This window comes from Mastacembelus armatus, chromosome 22, assembly GCF_900324485.2.
Source record: "Mastacembelus armatus chromosome 22, fMasArm1.2, whole genome shotgun sequence".
Classification (NCBI taxonomy): Eukaryota; Metazoa; Chordata; class Actinopteri; order Synbranchiformes; family Mastacembelidae; genus Mastacembelus; species Mastacembelus armatus.
This window is the reverse complement of record NC_046654.1, coordinates 4,839,519-4,860,831: the sequence shown is the minus strand read 5'-3', so window position 1 is coordinate 4,860,831 and position 21,313 is coordinate 4,839,519. Positions and strand designations below refer to the sequence as shown.

At 41.3% G+C, this 21,313-nt stretch overlaps 2 protein-coding genes across 4 annotated transcripts in view; both read left to right on the top strand.

Annotated features, from left to right (window-relative positions):
* plekhh1 (pleckstrin homology domain containing, family H (with MyTH4 domain) member 1) overlaps positions 1–12,641 on the top strand; it is a 42,844-nt gene extending 30,203 nt beyond the window's left edge. For both annotated transcript variants that reach the window (XM_026310380.2, XM_026310372.2), the window contains exons 10-30: positions 1,047–1,138; positions 1,286–1,433; positions 1,697–1,833; positions 2,331–2,441; positions 2,743–2,829; positions 3,224–3,382; positions 4,557–4,637; positions 5,011–5,190; positions 5,299–5,410; positions 5,846–5,958; positions 6,979–7,155; positions 7,306–7,403; positions 7,518–7,695; positions 7,975–8,130; positions 8,611–8,708; positions 9,000–9,141; positions 9,273–9,400; positions 9,666–9,795; positions 10,056–10,139; positions 10,805–10,948; positions 11,391–12,641. In XM_026310380.2, coding sequence (XP_026166165.1) covers positions 1,047–1,138; positions 1,286–1,433; positions 1,697–1,833; positions 2,331–2,441; positions 2,743–2,829; positions 3,224–3,382; positions 4,557–4,637; positions 5,011–5,190; positions 5,299–5,410; positions 5,846–5,958; positions 6,979–7,155; positions 7,306–7,403; positions 7,518–7,695; positions 7,975–8,130; positions 8,611–8,708; positions 9,000–9,141; positions 9,273–9,400; positions 9,666–9,795; positions 10,056–10,139; positions 10,805–10,948; positions 11,391–11,543 — 2,708 coding nt within the window. In that variant the 3' untranslated portion in view covers positions 11,544–12,641. The remainder of the gene's footprint in view (positions 1–1,046; positions 1,139–1,285; positions 1,434–1,696; positions 1,834–2,330; positions 2,442–2,742; positions 2,830–3,223; positions 3,383–4,556; positions 4,638–5,010; positions 5,191–5,298; positions 5,411–5,845; positions 5,959–6,978; positions 7,156–7,305; positions 7,404–7,517; positions 7,696–7,974; positions 8,131–8,610; positions 8,709–8,999; positions 9,142–9,272; positions 9,401–9,665; positions 9,796–10,055; positions 10,140–10,804; positions 10,949–11,390) is intronic.
* A 1,844-nt stretch (positions 12,642–14,485) lies between these two features.
* slc25a21 (solute carrier family 25 member 21) overlaps positions 14,486–21,313 on the top strand; it is a 76,648-nt gene continuing 69,820 nt past the window's right edge. Inside the window, exons 1-2 of one of the 2 annotated variants that reach the window (XM_026310364.2) lie at positions 14,486–14,737; positions 14,869–14,949. In XM_026310364.2, the coding sequence (XP_026166149.1) occupies positions 14,880–14,949 (70 nt within the window). In that variant the 5' untranslated portion in view covers positions 14,486–14,737; positions 14,869–14,879. Of the gene's footprint in view, positions 14,738–14,812; positions 14,950–21,313 lie in introns of both variants that reach the window. The other variant, XM_026310353.2, reaches the window with a different exon arrangement.

The following is a 21,313-nucleotide window of genomic DNA, read 5'->3' as shown; positions in this document are numbered from 1 at the left end:
GTGTGTGTGTGTGTGTGTGTGTGTGTGTGTGTGTGTGTGCGTGCGTGTGTGTGTGCGCGTGTGTGTGTGTGTGTGTGTGTGCATGCGTGTGTGTGTGTGTGTGTGTGTCATGAACTTAGGTGGTGTGGTAGATGAGTCAGTACTGTGAAGTGGCATGCCATTCAGTTGATGCTTAAGCTGCTGGGGGAGGGGTGTGTGGTCCGTGTGGATCTGTCATTGCTGCTTTTAATATCACTTCCTCTGGCCTCAGGCTCCACACACCTGTACAGGTGTGGGCTCCTCTTCAAGAGGTTGTTCAGACCCCTCATTCCCAACTCAACTTTTTAAGGAAGAGCATTGTAGGAGGGAGGTTTAGAAGAGCACAGGGAAAGGCTGCTTTTTAATCAGCTATGATGAAAGGATGTGGTCCAGGTGTAATTACTGCTATGTTTTCGGTCTCGGCATCATCCCGTTAGTCAGGATGCAGACAGTGAGGTTTGACAGCTCTGACTATTGAATTTCCTGGCTGCCAGGTATACGCAGCTGACAGCCAGACGGCTGTTGTGGATTAAGTCATAGCTTGCTCAGCTTATTCAGTTTTACTTTGTTTTATTTAAAGGCTGTTTTTTCACTACCAACAACTTTAAAAGCCAGTTTCTGTTTGAGAGTTGCATTTAATTTAATCAAATTTTTATTGTATTGATGTTACTGTTTTGTGACAGTTGTCGTGTATGTCTCTATAGAGGTGTGTATATTTATGCAAAGGCCTATTTTAAGCATGAGCTTTGCAAACCTGTAATTTATTCATAGTTTAATACTGTGGTTTTCTACAGCTATAGCCTACATTGTTCTGGTATCTCCAGTAGCTCATGGTGGTGTAATGTTGTGTAATGTTGGCCAACTTTGATAGATGTCGTTGTGTAACTGACATCACAGAGCCTGTACTGACTTTATGACTCTTCTGTATAAATGATAGTTACACTACATTTCAGTATTCAGCATTTTCTGTAATTGCCACTTCTGCCCACAGTAGCCACTGAATTAATGTTTGCGTATGTATGTTGCAGGGTTTAACTTACCCCAGTATCCAGCAGCAGGCCCGTTCACCCAGCTCATCTATAAGAATATTAATGTACCAGTTTACACTACATTGAAAGGGGTGAGTAAAATGTTCTTTATTACTGAGAGTTGGCTTCATCTGTATTTGCTTTTCCTCTAGCATGTCAGTTATTACCAACAGACCAGTTTTATTTGTATGGAAATGATGTGTTTCACCTTACTGTGCAGTTTCAATGACTTGTTTTAGAAAGCCACTCAAATTAGCAGTGTTCCTCTGCCTGATGATGACTCTGGGTCAGAGGACGACAGCAGCTCTCTGGCCAGTTTACGGACCTCAATTCTGAGTCCAGACAGGAAGGGCAGTGTCCCTGGGAGCCCACGTGCAATCAAGAGAGGTGAGTCATTGTCAGTGAAAACTATGCACCTCTAAAAATTTCATCATCCTCTCATCTCTTATTGAATAAGGGCATGAAGTATCAAATATAATAGTATAAAACTCTGGATTTTCAATTTAAGAGCTTCCAGAACCTCTAGTTGTTTGCTGGCTCTCAGTCATGAAGTGTAATTTATTTCCTGTTTTTCTCTCCCTTCCACCGTTTCTGTACTTATTCAACCTTTCTCATCATTTGTTTTTATGTGCCATCTTCTGTTTTCCAAGGTGTATCCATGTCCTCTATCAGCTCGGAGAGTGACTATGCCATTCCTCCTGATGCTTATTCCCTGGACAGTGATTACTCTGAACCAGAACATAAAGTCCAGCGGACCTCCTCCTACTCCTGTGAAAGTACTGGGCCTGTGAGTCAAACTGTCTTTGCTTTGCCACCTGCACTGTGCACAAATCCTCTAGTGTAAATCTACACATTTCTACTGCCAAAGTACAAAACCTGAATGATAAATAAATCATTTAACATAGTCAAATATAGTATGTTGTATTTTTAGGTCAAATATAACTTGGAGATATAGTGTAGTATTATCTATATACGGTAGAATATGATATTGGTCAGAATGAATAAATACAATTATATATTTTAGGTTCTGAGTTACATATTGTAGCAGATAAAGTTCTTATGTGAAATGAATCATATTGATGTGGGATTGTTTTATAGTCCACTAACTGTATTAGCATAGTAGCATAAATTCAAAATAAGGCTCTTGAAGGATTTTACAAAAAAAGACCGTGTAAAGAGGCAGAGTGATTGCAGATCAGAAAAATCAGACTGTAGGAAAAAAATCTGCACACAATGAGCTGCATTAGTGAGTTAAATGTTCTCCTATGCCCTTTGTGTCTGCAGGAGATGTTGGAGAAGTCTGGGTACCTGCTGAAGATGGGCAGTCAGGTGAAAGCCTGGAAGCGCCGCTGGTTCATACTGAGGAATGGAGAGATCCTCTACTACAAATCTCCTGTGAGTCTTTCTTGCCGAGCGTCTGCCTGACTTCTTCCTTCTAAGGTTTCACTTTCTGCACAGAAAACATTGCATGAATATTTCTAAATTTTTTGTGTTTGGTGTGGGCTGAGTGTAGGTGAAGGCACGCATACTGTATATCCACCCCGTCAGACTGAATTTAAGAAGAATGTACAATAATGCATTTGTGGTCACTGCAGTTACAGAGTTGGTGGGATTTGTGTATAATTCTGGACAGAGATGAAGATTATTTATATATATGTGTGTGTGTGTGTGTGTGTGTATTAATGTGTGTTTTCAGAGTGATGTAATCAGAAAACCTCAGGGTCAGATTGAGCTCAACTCATCCTGCTGTATAGTACGTGGAGAAGGGGCACAAACTTTTCAAGTAAGTGGAACACATTTCTGTAGGGACCCTAATTGTACTTTAATATCTATGTTGAACACTAGGATTCGCACTGTGACAAATGTAAATGGAGCTTTGATTTTTACAAATCTCCAAATTGAAGGCAAATGGAATAGAAGAATAGAAAAACTATTCAAATAAAAAAAGACAGTCAGGAGAGCCTACATGGAACTACAGACACACTGGCATTGTGTCACAGCAGAGCTTTACTGCTGCATACCAGAGAAGCAGCTTAAGATGACATCAGGTATAGCATTGGACTGGAATGTTTTCCTGGCTCTTCAGAAGCTGATTCTGATCTCCTCCAACATGATGATGCTATCTAAGTCAGCATGGCTTAACATTTTTCCCATATTTCTGCCTTTTGTCTAATCAGTTGATTACAGAGAAGAAGACCTTCTATCTGACCGCTGATTCACCCAACATCCTGGAGGAGTGGATCAGGGTTCTGCAGAACATACTCAAAGTCCAGGCCAGCAGCCAGTTTACTGCAGAGACCACCGCCAAGCCCACCGTGAGAGGCTGGCTTACAAAGGTCAGAGGCCAGGACTTATGTTCTGTTGTTTATCTATAAAGCTTAAAGTTGTAATTTGACATTTTGGAAAATACACCTCTTCACTTTCAAAATTAAGCTGGAGTTAGCTTAGCAGAAGAGAATTAAGTCTAAACAGCCATGAGAACATTTGACCATCTGCAGATGTAAAACTCACTGTGTAAAATGGTGTGTGTGAAAAGTGTAAACACCACCACATTTCTGTTAGCTACCAAAAACTACACTGCTGGCTGTAGTTTCTTAAGGCAAAGGTTTCCCAAAAGGCTTGACTTGTCTTTGAAGTGTTTGTGCATAGTGTTAAATGATCATCAAATCTCATTACATTTTGTATAGAATCAGAAATGATGCAAATTTAATCATGTTAAAAATAATTTCAAATTTCTTTGTGTATTCATTCATTTATATTTGTTGAATTAAGGTAGTCAAATTTATTCGGTTTGTAAAGTTGCAAGAGGTATAGGTTAGCCAGGCTTTCTTTCTAAAGAGGATGCCAGAAATAACTCTTTTTCATGCTTGACATCCTCTTCCAGCCAGATATAGTGTCTGTCAGTGAGGTGGGGAGGGTTTGACACAGCCCTCTTACAGCGGATTCTTGAAAACCTTCTTCACGTTGGGACATGGTTTTCAAACCAGAGCTGCTGGAATGCTGCACAGCTCCTTCCCCCCCTCTGGTTTTCTCTCTGCCTTTCTTGAGCTGAAGCCTGTCTGCCTCTTCACATCTGACGGGTGTGCTGGATGGGTCCCTGACAGATGACTGACAGCCTCAAGCAACCTCACCAACCCCCCAGTCCTCTTCCTGACAGTTGTCTTTGATCTGCTGGTTATGATGTGATCTCAGTTCAGACTGGAGCTGCTCTGCCTTTGAGCACAGTTAACCCTGGTGACCCCATTCGAAGGATGCACAGCTGGCTTTGAGTTGAAGGCTTCCTCCAGTGACATCATTCCCCCAGTCATATTTGTAAAACTCTGAAAATAGTCAGCTTGTGAAAGGGGCGTGTAATTATCATCTACAGCTGCATTCCTGGTTAAAATGACGTTGAATGCAACATGGAAATCAGAACGTGACCAGACTGTTTTTATTTGTCACTTTGCCTTGGAAACAAAAAAAGGTCCTGAAACATTTCTGTTTTTTTCTGCTGTTGGCTCTCTGTTTCAGGTCAAGCATGGACACTCGAAGTTGGTGTGGTGCTCTTTGGTTGGAAAGGTCTTCTACTACTATCGCAACCAAGAGGACAAGGTTCACACAACAAGCCTTTCCTTACTCTTAACATGCCTTTACTTGCATTTAATTTTATCTTTTGCTAGCTGTAATTAAGACTTATCTTTAAAAAGCTTTGCAATTACATGATGCTTTATGGTTGTTTTAATCAGTCCAGAAAAATAACATTTGACAAATAAAGAATAGGTGCAGGTACAGCTGTTGATTAGACAGGCTGATGTCAATTGAACGTTTATTTTATTGTAACCATATTTATTTTGTATGTTTATTTAATTAAGCATAATTTAGTCTATCAACATTAAGATGCGTTCAGAACTAAGAGAGCGTGCACGGCTGAAGCTGTCATCTTCTGTTTGATTTCTTCTTTACTGATTTTGTTTCTCTGTTCCAGCTGCCTCTAGGTCAGCTGCAGATGCGGGAGGCGTTGGTACAGGAGGTGGATCGCTCCTGTGATTCAGATGAGGACTATGAAGCAGGCAGTCGAGGTTTCCTGTCCTCACACTGCACATTAGTGGTTCAGCCCAGAGACCAGAGTCCTACATACCTGCTCATTGGCACCAAACAGGAGAAGGTTTTAATAAATGTTGAACTCTCATTTATTTTAAGGTTCAAACTGTTTTTTTTTTTTTTTTCATTAATTTCTGATTGTATATTAATGAGTAGTCTTAATTCCACGCAGGACACATGGTTGTATCACCTGACTGTGGCAGCGGGCAGCACCGCAACCTTCAAGGTGGGCACAGAGTATGAGCAGCTGATCGGTAAACTCCTCGATGCAGAAGGAGACCCAGGTGAGAAACAGCAATGAGACTTCACTGTTTTCTCACAGAGTCATCAGTGATTTGTTGGAGCGTTTGGACTTTTATTGGGTAACAGTGCTGACAGTAATTCTGACTTATTACAAGTACAAACAACCTTAGAGTTTTGACACTGCATATTCCTATTAGAGATATATCTATGAGAAACACAGTTCAGATGCACTGACTGAAAGATGTCAGGCTTAAAACGTCTGTATGTGGCTGTAAAGTAGCACCGTGTACACTGCATGTTATTTTGATCCACAGGGTCTGACAGGCTTAATCCACAGTGCAGACAGTGTTTATGACTGGTGCTCGCACATGTGAATTTTTGTCAGCTATCAAGCCATTACAACTTTGAAACTTAATATGTATGTGTGTGTGTGCATGTGTCTGCATGGATTTTGTGTGTGTTTATTCTTTGCCCAGAATCTGCCTTGTGGAGGAGCGAGGCCTTGAGCTTCAGTAAGGAGGGTCTGCGCTCACCTCTCACCACTCTGCCCTCTGAAGCTCTGCAGACAGAAGCTCTCAAGCTTTTCAAGGTCAGTCTCTCCACCTCTCACCCTTCTTTCTCTCACTGTCTGTCTTTTGTTTCATCCTCCTTGCTTTTGATTTTCCTCTTTCTTTCATCTCTTTCTCTGAACCGCTCTCACATTTTCTGTTTGCCTCCCTCACTGTGAGAGCCTGTTCAAGACATCATCCATCCAACCCCAGTTTGTTCCTGTCATATCCCCCTCTTTATCACCTCCTATGCACTCGTCTTCTCTTTCCTTCTGCCTCAAAACCAGATCAAAGGCTCAAGGATGAGGGCCCCAGCTCATTAAAAGTGTGGAAGCGAGATAATGGTCTTGATTATCTGCTCTGATTGAGGCTAACCATTCCTCTGGTTTAGTGTGAAAGGAGAGGAGAAGTGGGAGGTGAGGCCCTTTACATAGTAGCAGTAGTGGATAAGGAAGCCACAGGCTGGGGGAAGAGAAGTTTAGATCAGAGCAGAACATGGACCTTGGTGGACCCTTTTCCTCTCTTTTCAACTCTGTAGTGCTCGGGGCACTCCCCCAGCAGCCCCCACCCTGCCCGACTCACGCTTCACAGCCCCACCACTACAGTAGGACTGTTGGATTGATAGTTGAATGGACTGGATCTCACTTTGACTAGTGAGCCTTAGAAACAGTCCCAAACACACACAAAGAAACAGAATGAATGGAGGAGACACACTTTTCAAGTCTATGCTCTACTTCATGTCTTTGAAGTATTAATGAATCTGACAAGCTTGATGAAAATTGGTTAAATTGGTTATTTATCTTCAGTCATTGTGGTGAATGAGAACCAAATAATGATGATCATATTTTTTTCCTCATACAGGGGCTCTTACCGCCCTCACGCTATGATGTTTTTGTTGTTTTTTATTTGACCTGAATTATCACCTGTGTTCTGTTTATTTTGTTATTGATTCTCTGAAAATGTGCAGCTTCCACTGAGTTTGGAGTTTCTGATGAGCGTTTGGCTCCACCTGCTGGTAGTTAATGGAAATTAAACAGACTGAAAATAAACTGTCTCTGCAGTCTTGTCAGCTCTTCATCAACGTGCTGCTCGAGTCTCCGTCCGTCGATTACCACACCTCACTGGCCCAGAATGCTTTGCAAGTGTGCCTGACCCACCCGGAGCTGCAGAATGAAATGTACTGTCAGCTTATCAAACAGACCAACTGCCGCACGCCACACAACTACTCTCTCACACAGGTAAGTGTAGCACACACTAAATTTAACATTTATCTGATTTCAGCTGTATCTGCAGCCCTCAAGAAGCACTACACCACTGAGAGGTTTTCAGCAGCCCAGTTAGTGATGCGTTTGTGAAAGTACTTGTCCCTTTGCCATCCCTTCCTGTAGTGCTGGCAGCTGTTGTCTCTGTGTGTTGCGCTCTTCCTTCCTCAACAACATTTCCTCTGGTACCTGAGACAGTACCTGCAACGCAACGCTGACCCAAGGTTAGCTGCCTCACACATGTTGCTGATCCCAAAGTTCCATTTAAATCCATCAAAATACATCAAACTTGGTTTTCATTGTGTTTTTGAGATCCATGTATTGTTCCTTTCACACAGGAGCGAGGTGGGGAAGTATGCAGTGTACTGTCAGAGGTCTGTGGAGCGAACACTACAGAATGGAGAGCGCGAGGCCAGACCTTCACGTATGGAGATCATCTCCATCCTGCTGAGAAACCCTTACCACCATTCACTGCCATTCAGCATCCCAGTTCACTTCATGAACAACACCTACCAGGTAACACATAGCTATAAAACTACACCTATCTGGATTGTGATGTCCTCATCATCATTACCTTGTTGTCAGATCTGTTCTGCAACTCATATAGTGAAGAAAAGTAATAGCAGCTGTGTTAGTAGATGCTGTGAACTGCACTTGGTTGTTAGAACTAATTTATATCTGCACTGGAGACAAAAGCTGCAGGTCCTGACCTGCAGGCTCTGGACCTACTGTGTCACGTTTCTGCAGCTCTGTGATATCATCACTCTATGCCCATTGTCTTGTCATGAACTCTAGGTGGTGGGATTTGATGGCTCCACCACAGTGGAAGAGTTCCTCAACACACTAAATCAGAGGATTGGCATGAGGAAGCCTCAGCTGTCTGGGTTTGCCCTCTTCACTGATGACCCATCTGGCAAAGACCTGGAGCACTGTCTGCAGCCCTCTGCCAAGGTAGTATTGTGGGTCCCATCCACACACCACTGAGGCTTTTGGCTTTCTGTGGTGTATCCAGCCAAATCATTCCACTCATGTTACCTAATAATTTACAAGCTCAGTAGTGTGTAGTTCTGAACTGTTTTGTGAAACTGGAACTGTCCAACTCTTTTGTGAGTTTTTGATTTTCAGATGTAGGCGTATTCCATCATACCATAGCCTTCCCATATAATTTCATTTCAATATAATATAATTTAATTTCACTCAGTCATGCTCAAAGTGGTGCTTCCAGTATGTGTTTATTATGGTTACTGAAACTGTCCTGGTGAAGAGCCTACATCATAGCTCTGTGTGGCTCATAGAGCACACAATACAACCAACATTTCTGAACAGATCAGTGTCTTTGTCTCTTGCTGCTGCCACATCCAGGCTGACCCAGAAACAAGATAAAAGCTTTCATATGTCTGACTTGAAACTAACTTGTGTCTCTTTTGCCAGATCTGTGATGTCATTTCAAAATGGGAACAGGCCTTAAAGGAGCTTCATCCTGGGAAAAACGAGGGGACAAGGATTGTTCGACTAACATACAAGAGCAGGTGGGATTTCAGCCGTCACATCTGGACTTTTTAGAGCCAACTCACACATGTACATCCTTTGCCATGTGGCTGCTAACAAAGAAAGAAGAAAAAACTTGCTAAAGTGAAGAAGACATAGCAGATAGAAACAGTAAAAGCAGGAGATGCGATATGTGTTCTACCATTCTCGCTTTGTTGGGATTAGATTTTCTGTATCTTAGAAATTTGTCAAGTAGGGAAAAATTCAGCCTCTACCACATAACAAGTCCTATTACAGCATGTGTCCTCATTCCTTATCTTTTGTGTGTGTAGACTTTGTTTCAGGTCTCAGGTGAAAGGAGAGACAGAGCGAGAGCGCCTCCTGTTGGCATACCAGGTGAATGATGAAGTTCAGCAAGGACACTTCCCTGTTAACACAGAACTAGCCCTTGAGGTGGCTGCCCTGATGGCACAGGTTTGTTAAGATTTGTAGTATGAATTAAAAATAAAGATTTAAAAAGACCTGTCATTTGATTTTGTATTGTTATCACAATGCTGTGGCTTATTAAGAGATTACATGATTCTTTCCTTTTTCTCTCTTTCCAGGTTGAACATGGTGATCTGGAGCGACCAGGTGGCTCTCCTCTATCTAAATCTCAGCTGATTCTCCTGCAGGTCTTAGAGCGCTTCTACCCCAAACGTTACAAACAGGACTGCAGCTCAGAGCAGCTCAGGTAAAATAAACACATATGGTGTTTAAATACGTCACCCCACATTCTTTTTCTTGCTGCAACCTGAGAACTTCATGTTCACATACAGATTTATTTACAGTGTTTCGCAATGTTCTTTTGCAACAAAAACAAGTTCAGACATAGTAGTGGCACTTTGTCATGCACTGATCTATGAAATGAATTCACCCCGACCAAAACTCCAGGATGTTTTTTGTTTTTTGTGAATTAGCTACAGATGAGCTTTAACCAGTTTCTTTTCGCCTTCCAGAGATCTTACTGAGCGTCTGGCCACTAAGTGGTCTATGCTACGTGGGTGCAGTGCATCCGAGTGCGTGAGAATATACCTAACTGTGGCTCGGAAATGGCCCCTGTTTGGAGCCAAACTCTTCAGTGCCAAGGTATATGTGTATTATGTGTATAAGGTTGTGCTTTTTGTGATGATCCTCTACCTAAAAGAAACCATTTGCTCTTGATACAAAACTGAATCTTTCATAACAAATAAAAGTCAACTTTTCATTTGTCTTGAACCCTAATATAACCATCAGCATGAAAGGAAACAAAGGTTGGACCAGTTTGAGACTAGGGTGAAGACCAGGGCGGAGGCTGTAGTGTTTACTAGCATAATCTACACCTCTAACGTGATCTTTCTGGTCCATAGCCTGTCCCCCCTTCTCCTGTTGAGCAGAGCCAGGTGTGGCTGGCAGTCAATGAAGATGGACTGTGTGTGCTGGACTACACGATGGTGAGTTTCAGAATATGTCTAACACATATTTCCCTCAACACAGACCTGCATTGTTAAGAAACTGTGCAAAATGAATAATGCGTTATTTATTTGAAACATTACAACAGAATATAAAAGAGCTGCTCTTTTTGACATTTCCAGCAGCTTCAGTTTTTGTGTTAAAAAGTTAGGGTCCTTTTTACAACTGCAGTGCTCAGCGGGAAATGCCACAGCTTTAAAGCTTTATTCACCCTCTGGTCTGGAATGATTTTTATTTTGTGGTGTTTCAAACACCAGAAATCCACAGGAAAATAAAATTGCCAGCCTCAGATTTGACATTCTGGATCCTGACAGACAGCAGTTCCACCATGTTAAAGATGTTAAAGTGAGCTCTGTAATTTTCAGCGACCCATGCTGATCCGTTTCATTCTTGGTCTGGCAGGCAGTCTTGCTCGTGCTCTCCCAGAAAGTCAGAGGAAAAAAACAAAGTGAAAATTACAATAAGTTGTTGGATATTATGTAATGCTTCTTCACTCTCAATTTCCCCCTCAAAAAATCAGAAACCAAAATGATTTTCCAAATGAATCCTCAGCTCTATTCTGCAATCAGTATTAAAACCTGAACATGCTCACTGTTTATATCCGTTTCACTGTATATGTCACACTGGCAGCACTTTCATTTTTCAGCACACACTGATCACGTTCCCCTACCAGTCTGTGATTACCTTTGGTGGTTGCCGTGACGATTTCATGGTGGTGACGAGCCAGAAGGAGGCTGGAGGCGGGAAGAAGAGCGTGGAGAAACTGGTCTTTGCGATGGCTAAACCAAAGGCAAGCCTGCTATGTACATCTGCACGAATCTTTAGCCTGATTGATTTGTGGTTGTTTAAGAGCTGATGAACATCAGGTTTGCAGTTTGCCACCACATGTGAGGTTGTCACTTGCCATTTGTTAGAAGTAGCCTGAGATATCCTAAGAAGACGAGGGAGTGAAAACTGAATCCTTGACTTTTTTATATTCACCTGTTTTCAGATGATGGCTGATGGAGAAAACAGGTTGTTTCTACTTTATGTGCAGAAAAGCTGTGGAGCTTTAACACAAAATCAAATAACTTCATTCTTGAGTGCAGATCAGTTGGGTTTCTCATGTTTTTACATCTTCTGGGAATTGTACTGAGTTTCCACTTCTTTGAAATCTAATGAAACAAAATCGTATCTTAATTTTAAACTCATTAATTCCACTCTGGTCTGCCCTGTTGTTGCCCTCCTCTCAGATACTGGAGCTGACTCTGCTCATGGCCAGCTACATTAACCACTGGAACCCCGGCCTCCCATCTGCCTCACACCAGCCGCTCGGCCACTGTGACGTAGAGAGCAGCCACTTCCCCACCATGAACTACACCACCAAAGGCCCCACACTACTGTGAACTGTGATCCGATATGAATTACACACAGACTGTTTGACTTGATGTCAGCAGTTACCTTTGGTCCACATTCATCTGGAGTGCATTGGGTTGCATGTCTGGATGTTTACATTCTTACAGAACAGGTACTAAGTGATTATTTTTTTACTGTGTCTGATGAAGATAGAAATTTAGGAAATGTAGGTTAAGTCTTGCTAGACTGTACAACAGAAGAGTGGTTCAGCTCTGCTTAAAGTAGATCTAATATCACATCTATTGCTTAAATTGGAGGGAGTCATTGACACAAACCCTTTTCTCTGACCATCATATATTTCAGTCTTTTACTAAACAAAACTGTTGCATGCTGGGAGCCTGGCTGGCTGAAACAACAGTGTTGTGTGTCACTGTAATTATCACACATACTTGATAATGAACCAGAGTTTAAATTCATTGAAAAGGTACTGTGCAATTAGAGCAGGGACTGATATGATATGTGATACTACACATTCATAGATTTTAGTGACTTTATTTGATATAATGCACATCTGTTACTCTAATTTAGGGCTGTAACTAACATTTAATTTCTACCAATTTGATCTTTGAAATATAATTAATGAATCCCTAAAATGTCAAAACACGATATGATAGTAATGATAGTAACAGTAACGTAGGCAGTGGGGCTGCTTATTCCCAAAGAAATTAAGCTCATGCTTAAGGAACCTTTGATAATCCTTTATTTTTAATACAAACATTAATGACCATTAATGTAATATTACTGGTACATAACAAGACAGTGGAATAGAAAAGGTATATAATGGTGATAGATTGATATACTGTATGACTAAGGCATCTGTGAAATTCTAGCTGTGCAATGTGTTCGTATGTTCATTTTCTGCTATATTTTGTTCTTAAAACATAAAGACGTGCAACATTTTTATAACTTAGTAAAATCTTTTTATATCCAGCAGTCTAACTAAAAAGAGCTACCAGAATATTTTAATGACTTGAACTGTTTTGGATCAAACCACTGTCTTGCTTGTGTTTGTATTAGTTATTTATTTTATTTCAGTTTTTTTTTTTTTTTTAGCTTTTGCTTAAAAGGTGATGTTTTTTTTCCCCATGTGTCACATACAGTCACCTTTAGGTAGCAGAGTAATTTAAGAGTAGAGTATGTTTGGTTATTGTACTTGTACTAGAATGTGATACAAGCGTTTGAAAGATGTCTGCCTGTATGTGTGTGGTAATAAAATATCCTTTTCATGTACTTTTTTAACTCAATTTTTCTTTATCTGAATTCAGTTTCTGTATTTTACAGTACTGAATAGTAACTATGTACACTTACTTATGTAATGTACTTTAGTTACTTTTCATATCAGGTATTTACAGTAAATAAAAACACATCTTGTAGTCGATTATAATTTGTTTAGAATGAACCAGAGAGAAATATATAAAGAGCTTACTTTTCCTCAGAAGGCTGGACTGGGTGATACTTAATCATGTTACTATCAGTGTTTTTTTTAAATGAAAATTTAATTTAAATATTAATGCAAAATTACATGTGCATTAAACCTTCATTTTGTCAAAAACTAATTTTGGAAGCGGCAACTAAATACATTGACATTCTCATGGTGTGATTGCACTGCATATTTACCACAGAAACACAGTATTTAGCACTCTGAAAAAGGCCATACTGCAATTTGAGAATGCAATGCTTAATTACACTTTTCTATGTGCCACTGATGCCTGAAGTCAATATTTAGAAAGTACTATTCTGAAAACCCAAATGACTGAGCTCCTTGATAAAAAGAGTGTTTTCAAAGTGCACTGTTATTGTCTGCCTTGAATGCATCTGTCATTTTCTTGGCCCAGTTTCTTGTTTTGGAACAAAAACTTTCATTGGCTTCCCCCTGACGAAACACATTTTGTCAGCAAATCTAAAAAACACTGGTATTATACACTCACAAAGAAAATCATATTTCAGTCAAAGCTCCTCTAGGAGAAAACAACAACAGTGTTTCTTCTACAGTTAGTGCTATTAAAAAAACATTTCTCATTCAACACATCCATAAACTAAATATCCTCTGTGCTGGTTGTACACAGTCAGCCCCGACTGCATGTTTTCCTGGAGATTAGGTTGTAGGGGTGGAAGCTGTTCTTCTTTTTCATATCCATGAGGCTCAAAGTGGTAATAGCATTTTCCTGCCAAATACATGCTATAAATCCCATATTTTTTATAGTTTGGTAAAGCTCTTGTTGTTCTAGTGCTGCCCTTTGCAAAATGAAATGCTCATTATAGGACTCACTGCTGAATTCCTGCATGTCTTCACTGCACATCAAAAAAGAAATGTTTTAATTTTTCCACAGTGAAATATCACATCAAATTAATCATTAAATCAAATTAAATTTAAAGATTCCACTGATGTGGGATAGATGAGTATTTTGTTATTAGCATTAGCATTTTGTTACCTTTTCAGTATTTTACTAGACGACTATAAAAAGGACTGACTTGCAAAACAATTCTACACAATACAACAATTTTTATCTTGTGTGTATAAAGAGGGAGGTGTGGGATTATTAAAGTATTATCATAATATTATTAACTCATCCTAAGTCAGGAAAAGCAGTTTATCTTCTTTAGTACTTTTCAGGGTCTTTCATTCATTAGTTATTTCATTGTAACATTTGATATCTGAGCTGAAACAATTTTTTATGATCAATTCGTCTAATGAAATATATATATATATCAACATGATGTGCTTGAAGTAATAAAAGTATGAAGTAATAAAAGCTGGTTCCACTCAACATGTTCTATTCATTAAATACAGGTGTACTGCGTGTATGTAATTGGTAACAATTGGTTTAAAGTACTTTACTTCATTGGCTGTCAGAAGTTTCTATGAAGTGAAGTCACAGTGCAAATACACGTCGCTCACATGCATCAGGTTTTACTGAAGAATAGTTTTTACAAATCAAATGCCCTTTGTGCTCATTGTGCTTGTTTGCCTGCTCCCTGTGTGGGGGTCACGGTTAACCTCATGTGTGTGCAGGCTCACACTCTTCAGTGCTCTGAGGCAAACGGAGGGCAATTTTAAACCAGTTTGGTCGTAGCTGTTCATGTGAGCCGAGTCTAACTGAGCCTGGGAGCAGTCGGAGGGATTTGCTGCTGCTGGAGGAGCAGACAGCCCAGAGGGACCCCAGCCAGCACAAAGCGGGACGAGGTTGGTGCTGTGACACAGGATACCACGCGGAGAAAGCTTATAACGACTCCAACTCGTTTTATTCTTTGTTTTTAGCATCTTTAAGCCGTCCACGGAGACTACAAGCTGACAGCTGCTCCCTTCTTTCACAGCAAACCGGAAAATGGCAACCAAGAAGCCGCAGACCATGGTCCGGGAAGCCTCCCATCAGATCATTGCTGGCGGATCCGCTGGTAGGTCCAACATTTGTTTTCAACTATTTGAACTTACGGATACAGATTATGCAACAGCTTTCAGGGCCTGAATGCTGCTAAATCTGTGTAGCATGGCTAAAGCTTCAATTACACAAACCGGTTTAGCACGTCCGCCTCAAAGACCCCCCCACATAACAGGGACAAAGTCTTTGCGGGTTTCATTTCACATGCGTGACTAATATAAAGCCGAATAAATTCTAGCAGAAGGTCTGCGAAGAGTATGAGTTACCAAGATAGTTCACTTCCTGTTCACTAAGCGGGTCACTTGGAACATACCATGTCAGATGAGGGTGGAGACAAAGTGAATTAGTATCTTCCATCTTCTGATTGAGTGAACACACCTGACTCAGGTGATCAGCGGCGGGTAGGCAGGGACAGATGACAGATGGAAGACAAGGAGGACCACGGGTTGTCCACCCCAGGTTTATATGTTTTAAACCGGGTTGGCAAAGGTGGATATGCATTAACCTTTTAAAGGTTTCTCATGGACACTCTAAAATCTGTAAAATACTCCACCTGTTGGCCTCCAAGTCCTTATTAGGTCTTGTGCATCCAGACCTCAGGTGATGAAATAAAACTTGACATGTCTCAGTTTGTGGTAATTTGATTAAACACAACTGTATTTAGGAACATGCTCCTTGTGATGGTGATATAAACTAAAATATGAAATGTCTTTACTAGTGTTTCACACAGGGCAGATGGTGATGATCTACTTTACTGCTGAGAATGACTTAATACATTATAAATAATGAGTTTGACAGAACTATTGGAGAACCTGTGGTGTCTGGGGACCCTCTGGGTCTGTGGCCCCTGGAGTGTTTGCTTAGTTGGTAATTCACTCAGGTACAAATTCCTATTCCTGTTGTAGTTAGTTACAGTGCAGATGTGCAGAGATGATTAGATGCTGCCATGTGAACAAATAACCGTTTGTTAAATACTGATCATTAATTCTTCCAGCGTATCTTTTCTGTGGTTGGCTGAGTGGACCGAAAGTGCAAACCTTCAATGTCCAGTGCATGTTCTGTCAGGAACAATGCTCAGCAGATCAGCAGGCAGAAATAAAATCCTCTTCATGACTTGGATGAAGTAAACACAGACTGCACCTTGTAAAGTAACGTTTTCTCACTAACAGCTCCTGCTCAGGTGCAAAGTGTTTGGTATTTGTGCAGCAGGTCTGTAGAGGAAACTTCCTTCCTATTGTTGTGAACTGGTGTCGGCTGCTGGAGGCAGCACTGAGCACACAGCTGCAGGAACAGACCTGCGGGCAGGCAGTGAGAAAGAAATGGCCGCCATATCTCAGGTCAGCTGGGGCCTTCGAGGCCGCTGCTCGAGTTAACTTGTGGGTTTTGATTATTTGTGCTTCACCCAAAGGATCCCGTCATCTGGTGAGTTTCGTTTCTTTGACTTTATGCTCAGATCTGCAGGTGCGACACATGAAACTGTCTCAAGCTGTATTGACGAAATGTTTGTTGACTTGTGTTGACGATGTCTGGAAAAGTAAAGGACCTGTGTAGTGTTTTTCTCTTTTCTCCGTTTAACCTGACGCGCATGTTAAAGACGTTTATTAACTAGGAAATGTAGAGACGCACGTACAGCCCAGGTAATGTTAGTGTCAAACAAAATAACGTGTGTGTGTGTGTGTGTGTGTGTGTGTGTGTGTGTGTGTGTGTGTGTGTGTGTGTGTGTGTGTGGCTTTTTGAACGCAATATTTGAACAAAGTTATAGTTTATTATTCCTATTTTCCTACTTTCTGAGAATTGACTCTTATTTCAAACCATCACAATAAAGCCCCGCGCCTTCTAACTCTCATATAATATATATATATATATTTATTGGATCAGTGTAATTCATTAATAACAAGCAGGAACTGCATATAGATAAATAAAGGACTCAGGGCTCAAAATGAAAACGTCAATATTGGTCTATCTTTCTATACCTGGTCAGACGGAGGCAGGAGAGACGCGCTGCCTAAACAGGAAGTGAGCCAAAGTGAACTCTTTTGCTTCGTTGCTCCACTTATCCCGTTTACTCTTCGCTCCTCCATTGCTGCTTGGTTCTGTAGTGAGTTCATATTGTGCAACATGACTGTCCTGTTGCAAAACAGTGTTTTGTTGGAGCTGCGGGAGTAAAAGTCACAGGAATTAGGCAAAAGAAGCGCGTTAGATATGAAACACTGCATGTCCTCTCCAGTTTATTAGGTACTCCAGAGTCAAACTAACGATATGTGATCCAACAATTTAAATATTTAAATGAACTATCACTCCTAAAGTAAGTTTGTAATTATAATCTTATTGAACTGCCAGTATGACTGCCAGTACTATGATGATGTAATATTTTTGCAGCTTTAGCAAATCATACAGTGTTAAAAAAAATCTCTAAAAGAAGTGAAGAGACTTGTGCAAGCAGGTTGGAACGGGTGGAGGAAAGTGTCAGGAGGAATGTGTGACAAAAGAGTGTCAGCAAGAATGAAAGGAAAGGTGGACAAGACAGTGGTGAGACCAGCAATGTTGTCTGGTTTAGAGACAGTGGCACTGAGACAAAGACAGGAGGCAGAGCTGGAGGTAGCAGAGCTGAAGATGTTGAGGTTCTCTCTGGGAGTGACGAGGATGGATAGGATCAGGAATGAGGACATCAGAGGGACAGCTCATGTTAGATGTTTTGGAGAAAAAGCCAGGGAAGCCAGATTGAGATGGTTTGGACATGTTCAGAGGAGGGACAGTGAATACATTGGTAAAAGGATGCTGAGGTCAGAGCTGCCAGGAAGGAGGCCTAGAGGAAGACCAAAGAGGAGGTTCTTGGATGTAGTGAAGGAGGACATGAGGATCGTTGGTGTGGGTGAGGAGGATACAGAGGATAGGGTTAAATGGAGGCAGATGATTCGCTGTGGCGACCCCTGAAGGGAGCAGCCGAAATTGAAAAGAAGTGAAAAAATTCTCTAAGCAGCTTGTTCAGTATGTGCCAGATGTTTTTCTGCCACGTTTGCTTCCTGTGATTCCAGATGTCTAATATTTTCATTCTCACCAACACCTTCCTCAGGCTCAGTCTTATTTGTATGAAGGAGCCAACAGTGGTTCCTAACAGTAGTAAGAAAAGATAATGGGCTGAATATGGGACTTTTGGACATAAATGCTGTTCCAACATACAGTGACCTATTTATGGAGCACACAGGGCCTGACTGCTCTCAGGTAAAGTTTTTGTTAGAAATAAGGTGTCCCTTGTCTGCCATTGCTGCTTGTCACTCACTGTTCATGCCTAACAAGCCCCCTGGGTCTGACAACCATGCTGTCCTGAACCCACGTCCAGCAGCTGTGGAGGTTTCATCTGTCCTCACCAAGGATGATGGGAGCATGCAGAGGGCAGAGGTTTTACCCTGAGGAGAGTGACCTCATCTCCACCTTCCCCCTGAGCTTTTTTCATCCACATTCACTGTTTATGGGGATGGAGAGAGAGTTAATTTATGTGTCACCTGGTCCTGTAGTTGGAATTAAATGTGAAACGGGAAAGGAAAGCTGCTTCTGGTGCTCTCTAACGTCATCTGAGCACAGTTTGGCATCTTGTGGTGCAAATTTTGCGAGAGGACAGGACATGAGGAACTCATTTTCTCTTCATGTGATAAGGTGATAATGTGAAGTGTGAGCCAGCGCCTGTAGGGATACATTAAGTTTCTTTGCAACACATATACGTTGTGTGTGTGATAGAGGTGCAACACACAATTCATTTAACTTGTCTTTCAGCAGAACATTTTTGTTTCACAGCAAAAATGCCTAAAATCCTGTAGCTCCAGTTCCTACAGTTTTCAGGAATTTCTTTGTCTCATGTTGGTGATTTCCAACCTGTGTTGTCACTATAGGCCAAAAAAGATAGACCAGGAAGAAAACAACAAAGCTCTGCTACACAAATTAGCGTTTTTATGCTTTTCTTTTTTTTGTCAATACTGGGTAGTTTGACCTCTGTTACCCTGGTGGTAGCTGTAGCCTCCAGGATGTAAAATTTGTAACACACATCTCATACCTGCTATGAGGGCTCACATTTGTATGGTAGTTTATTTTCAGAGCTCATTAGTTTTAGCCTCGATCTGATTGGGAAACTTTTGTGAGAGTAATTGAATATTTTTGGGCTTTGGAGTGTTGGAGCTTTAGTGGCATCAGCCTGAGCTGCAGGAACCTGAGACGCCAAGTTTCATTGACACTTTATAGCCCCACCGATGATTTGATTAAATGAGGTAACCTGCGTGTCTTATTCTGCACTATGAATAATTATGCTTTAATTGAATTCATATTTGAGAGTTCATTCATATTTCGGCCACAAGGGGGTAGCACGCCCACGTTCTAGCTCTGTTCACGGTAAAGGGATGTTACAACGTTTTATCGCGTTTAGGCTTCAGAGAGCTTGAATAAAGGCACATAGTGATGCATGTTTACACTGCAGCACACAGGCAGTAGTATTTCTGGGTCGATTCTGGAAAAAAAAACAAAAAAACAACCACCATGCAATTTCTGTTCTCTTGCAAAACGTGAACAAGTTATAAGTAGAAGGAGAAAATAGATATGAGAATAATAAAGTTTAAAACAGAGTAATAATAAGCCAAATGTAAAAAACAGGAATGAAAGGCTCACACGCTCCCTGCTGTAATGCTTTCTCTAAGTCCTTTGTTATTTTCCTGCTAGATGCCTTTTTTTTAAGACTCATGAGTAAATCGATCCGTCTCCAGTAAATGGACTGTAACGACATGAGACAGACGGCCCGCCTGTGATTACTGCAGCTCTCCGTCCAGCCTGTCAGAGCCTCCTGATTTCACTGCTTTTAAACAGGCAACCTGAAATCAGCCTGCAGAGAACAAATAAAGCCGCTTTGCCCAAATGACGGAGGGGAAGAAACGAGGAGAGGGGAGATCAAATAAATAAAGTGTGTGTCTGTGTGTGTGTCTGTGTGTGTGTCTGTGTGTGTGTCTGTGTCCGTCCATCCATTGACACAGACTGCACTGAGCAATGAGTGTTTTTTCCCCTCCCAGGTTCCCGAGTGGCTCACCATTCACAGCCGAATTAGGTCTAATATTTATTTCCAGAAACAATTGTACGTGTTTGAGTGGGGCTTTGATTGAACTCCCGGAGGACATGTTGTCGACAGATGTTTAGATGACCTCATGTTTGAAGTAATGTTGATTCTGGATGGGGTGCTTCTTGGCCTGCTCCTCTAAATCAGCCCCCTCTGCCTCCCAGCTTGTTGTTGTTGTTGTCTCCGTATAGGAGGACATGCGGCCTGATATTTCATGTTCAGTCATATTTCATTGACTCGCATTAAACAGCACCCGTTCACATTTTTGTTCCATCTTTGACAGGCAGATGTCTGTGCGTGGGTGTTGTGGGTGGCTTGGTTAAAATGAGCCGTGATAGTGCTGAAGGATTGGCTCCTCGTGCAGACACAGCTGCCTCTTGTTCCCAGCGCGTCTGTCTCAGGGGGAAGCCGATCGGTTATTATTAGATCTCTTATATGTGATAGTCAATTTATCGATCCAAGTAATATCGGAAATGAATTTCAGTGAATCTCGTCTGTTTCAGTAGGAATAAATTGCAGGCTGCGAGGTGTGTAATTAAAGTAATCCCTCATGTGATACAGCGCAGCAAACATTCCTTAAATAAGCACCAAAGATTTATTTTCTCCGCCAGCTAATTACGGCGCTCCCTAAATGTGAATGATCACAGTGTCATAAGAAATGAGTTGAATGCGAGCAGGCATTAAGTCTAATTCAGTTAATAGTACACTACAAATGCCCCGCGTCCTAAAATAGATCTTATAAAGCCTCAGATTAACCAGGACCGAAATGCTGATGGGAAAATAATGAAGGCTTTTGCAGTTTCTGTGCCTTTTTGTTTTAGATGTTCAAATCAATTCTTCGTTATAGCTGAAATGTAATTAGATTTTAATTCTATAGAATTAAAAGGGCTATAGGGTTTTTGCTGAGGTTAATGTAATTATTATTATTTTAATTGTAATTAATATTGTACAATATCCTCGCAAAACCATGAACTTTGTATTTCCCCCGGAAAAATGCCACAAGTTGGTCACAGCTAATGTGCAGGGCAGCCTGTACGCTTATTACCAACCCCAGGGGAATGTTACGGTGATTTTTCTCGTCATGGGACAGATGTGAGTTACCTCAGCTCATGCTTCTGCTCTCAGAGACTGTGGATTCTGCCGGACATGAGCCATTTGGCTGAATTTCTGCGCTACAATCAGCGTAGCTAATGACTGCGTTTTGACAGCAATATGCCTATGAGGATTCTCAGTCATCCAGCTCGGATAGAGTCAAACAAGAAGTCCCTAATGGCTCCGGTTAAATCAG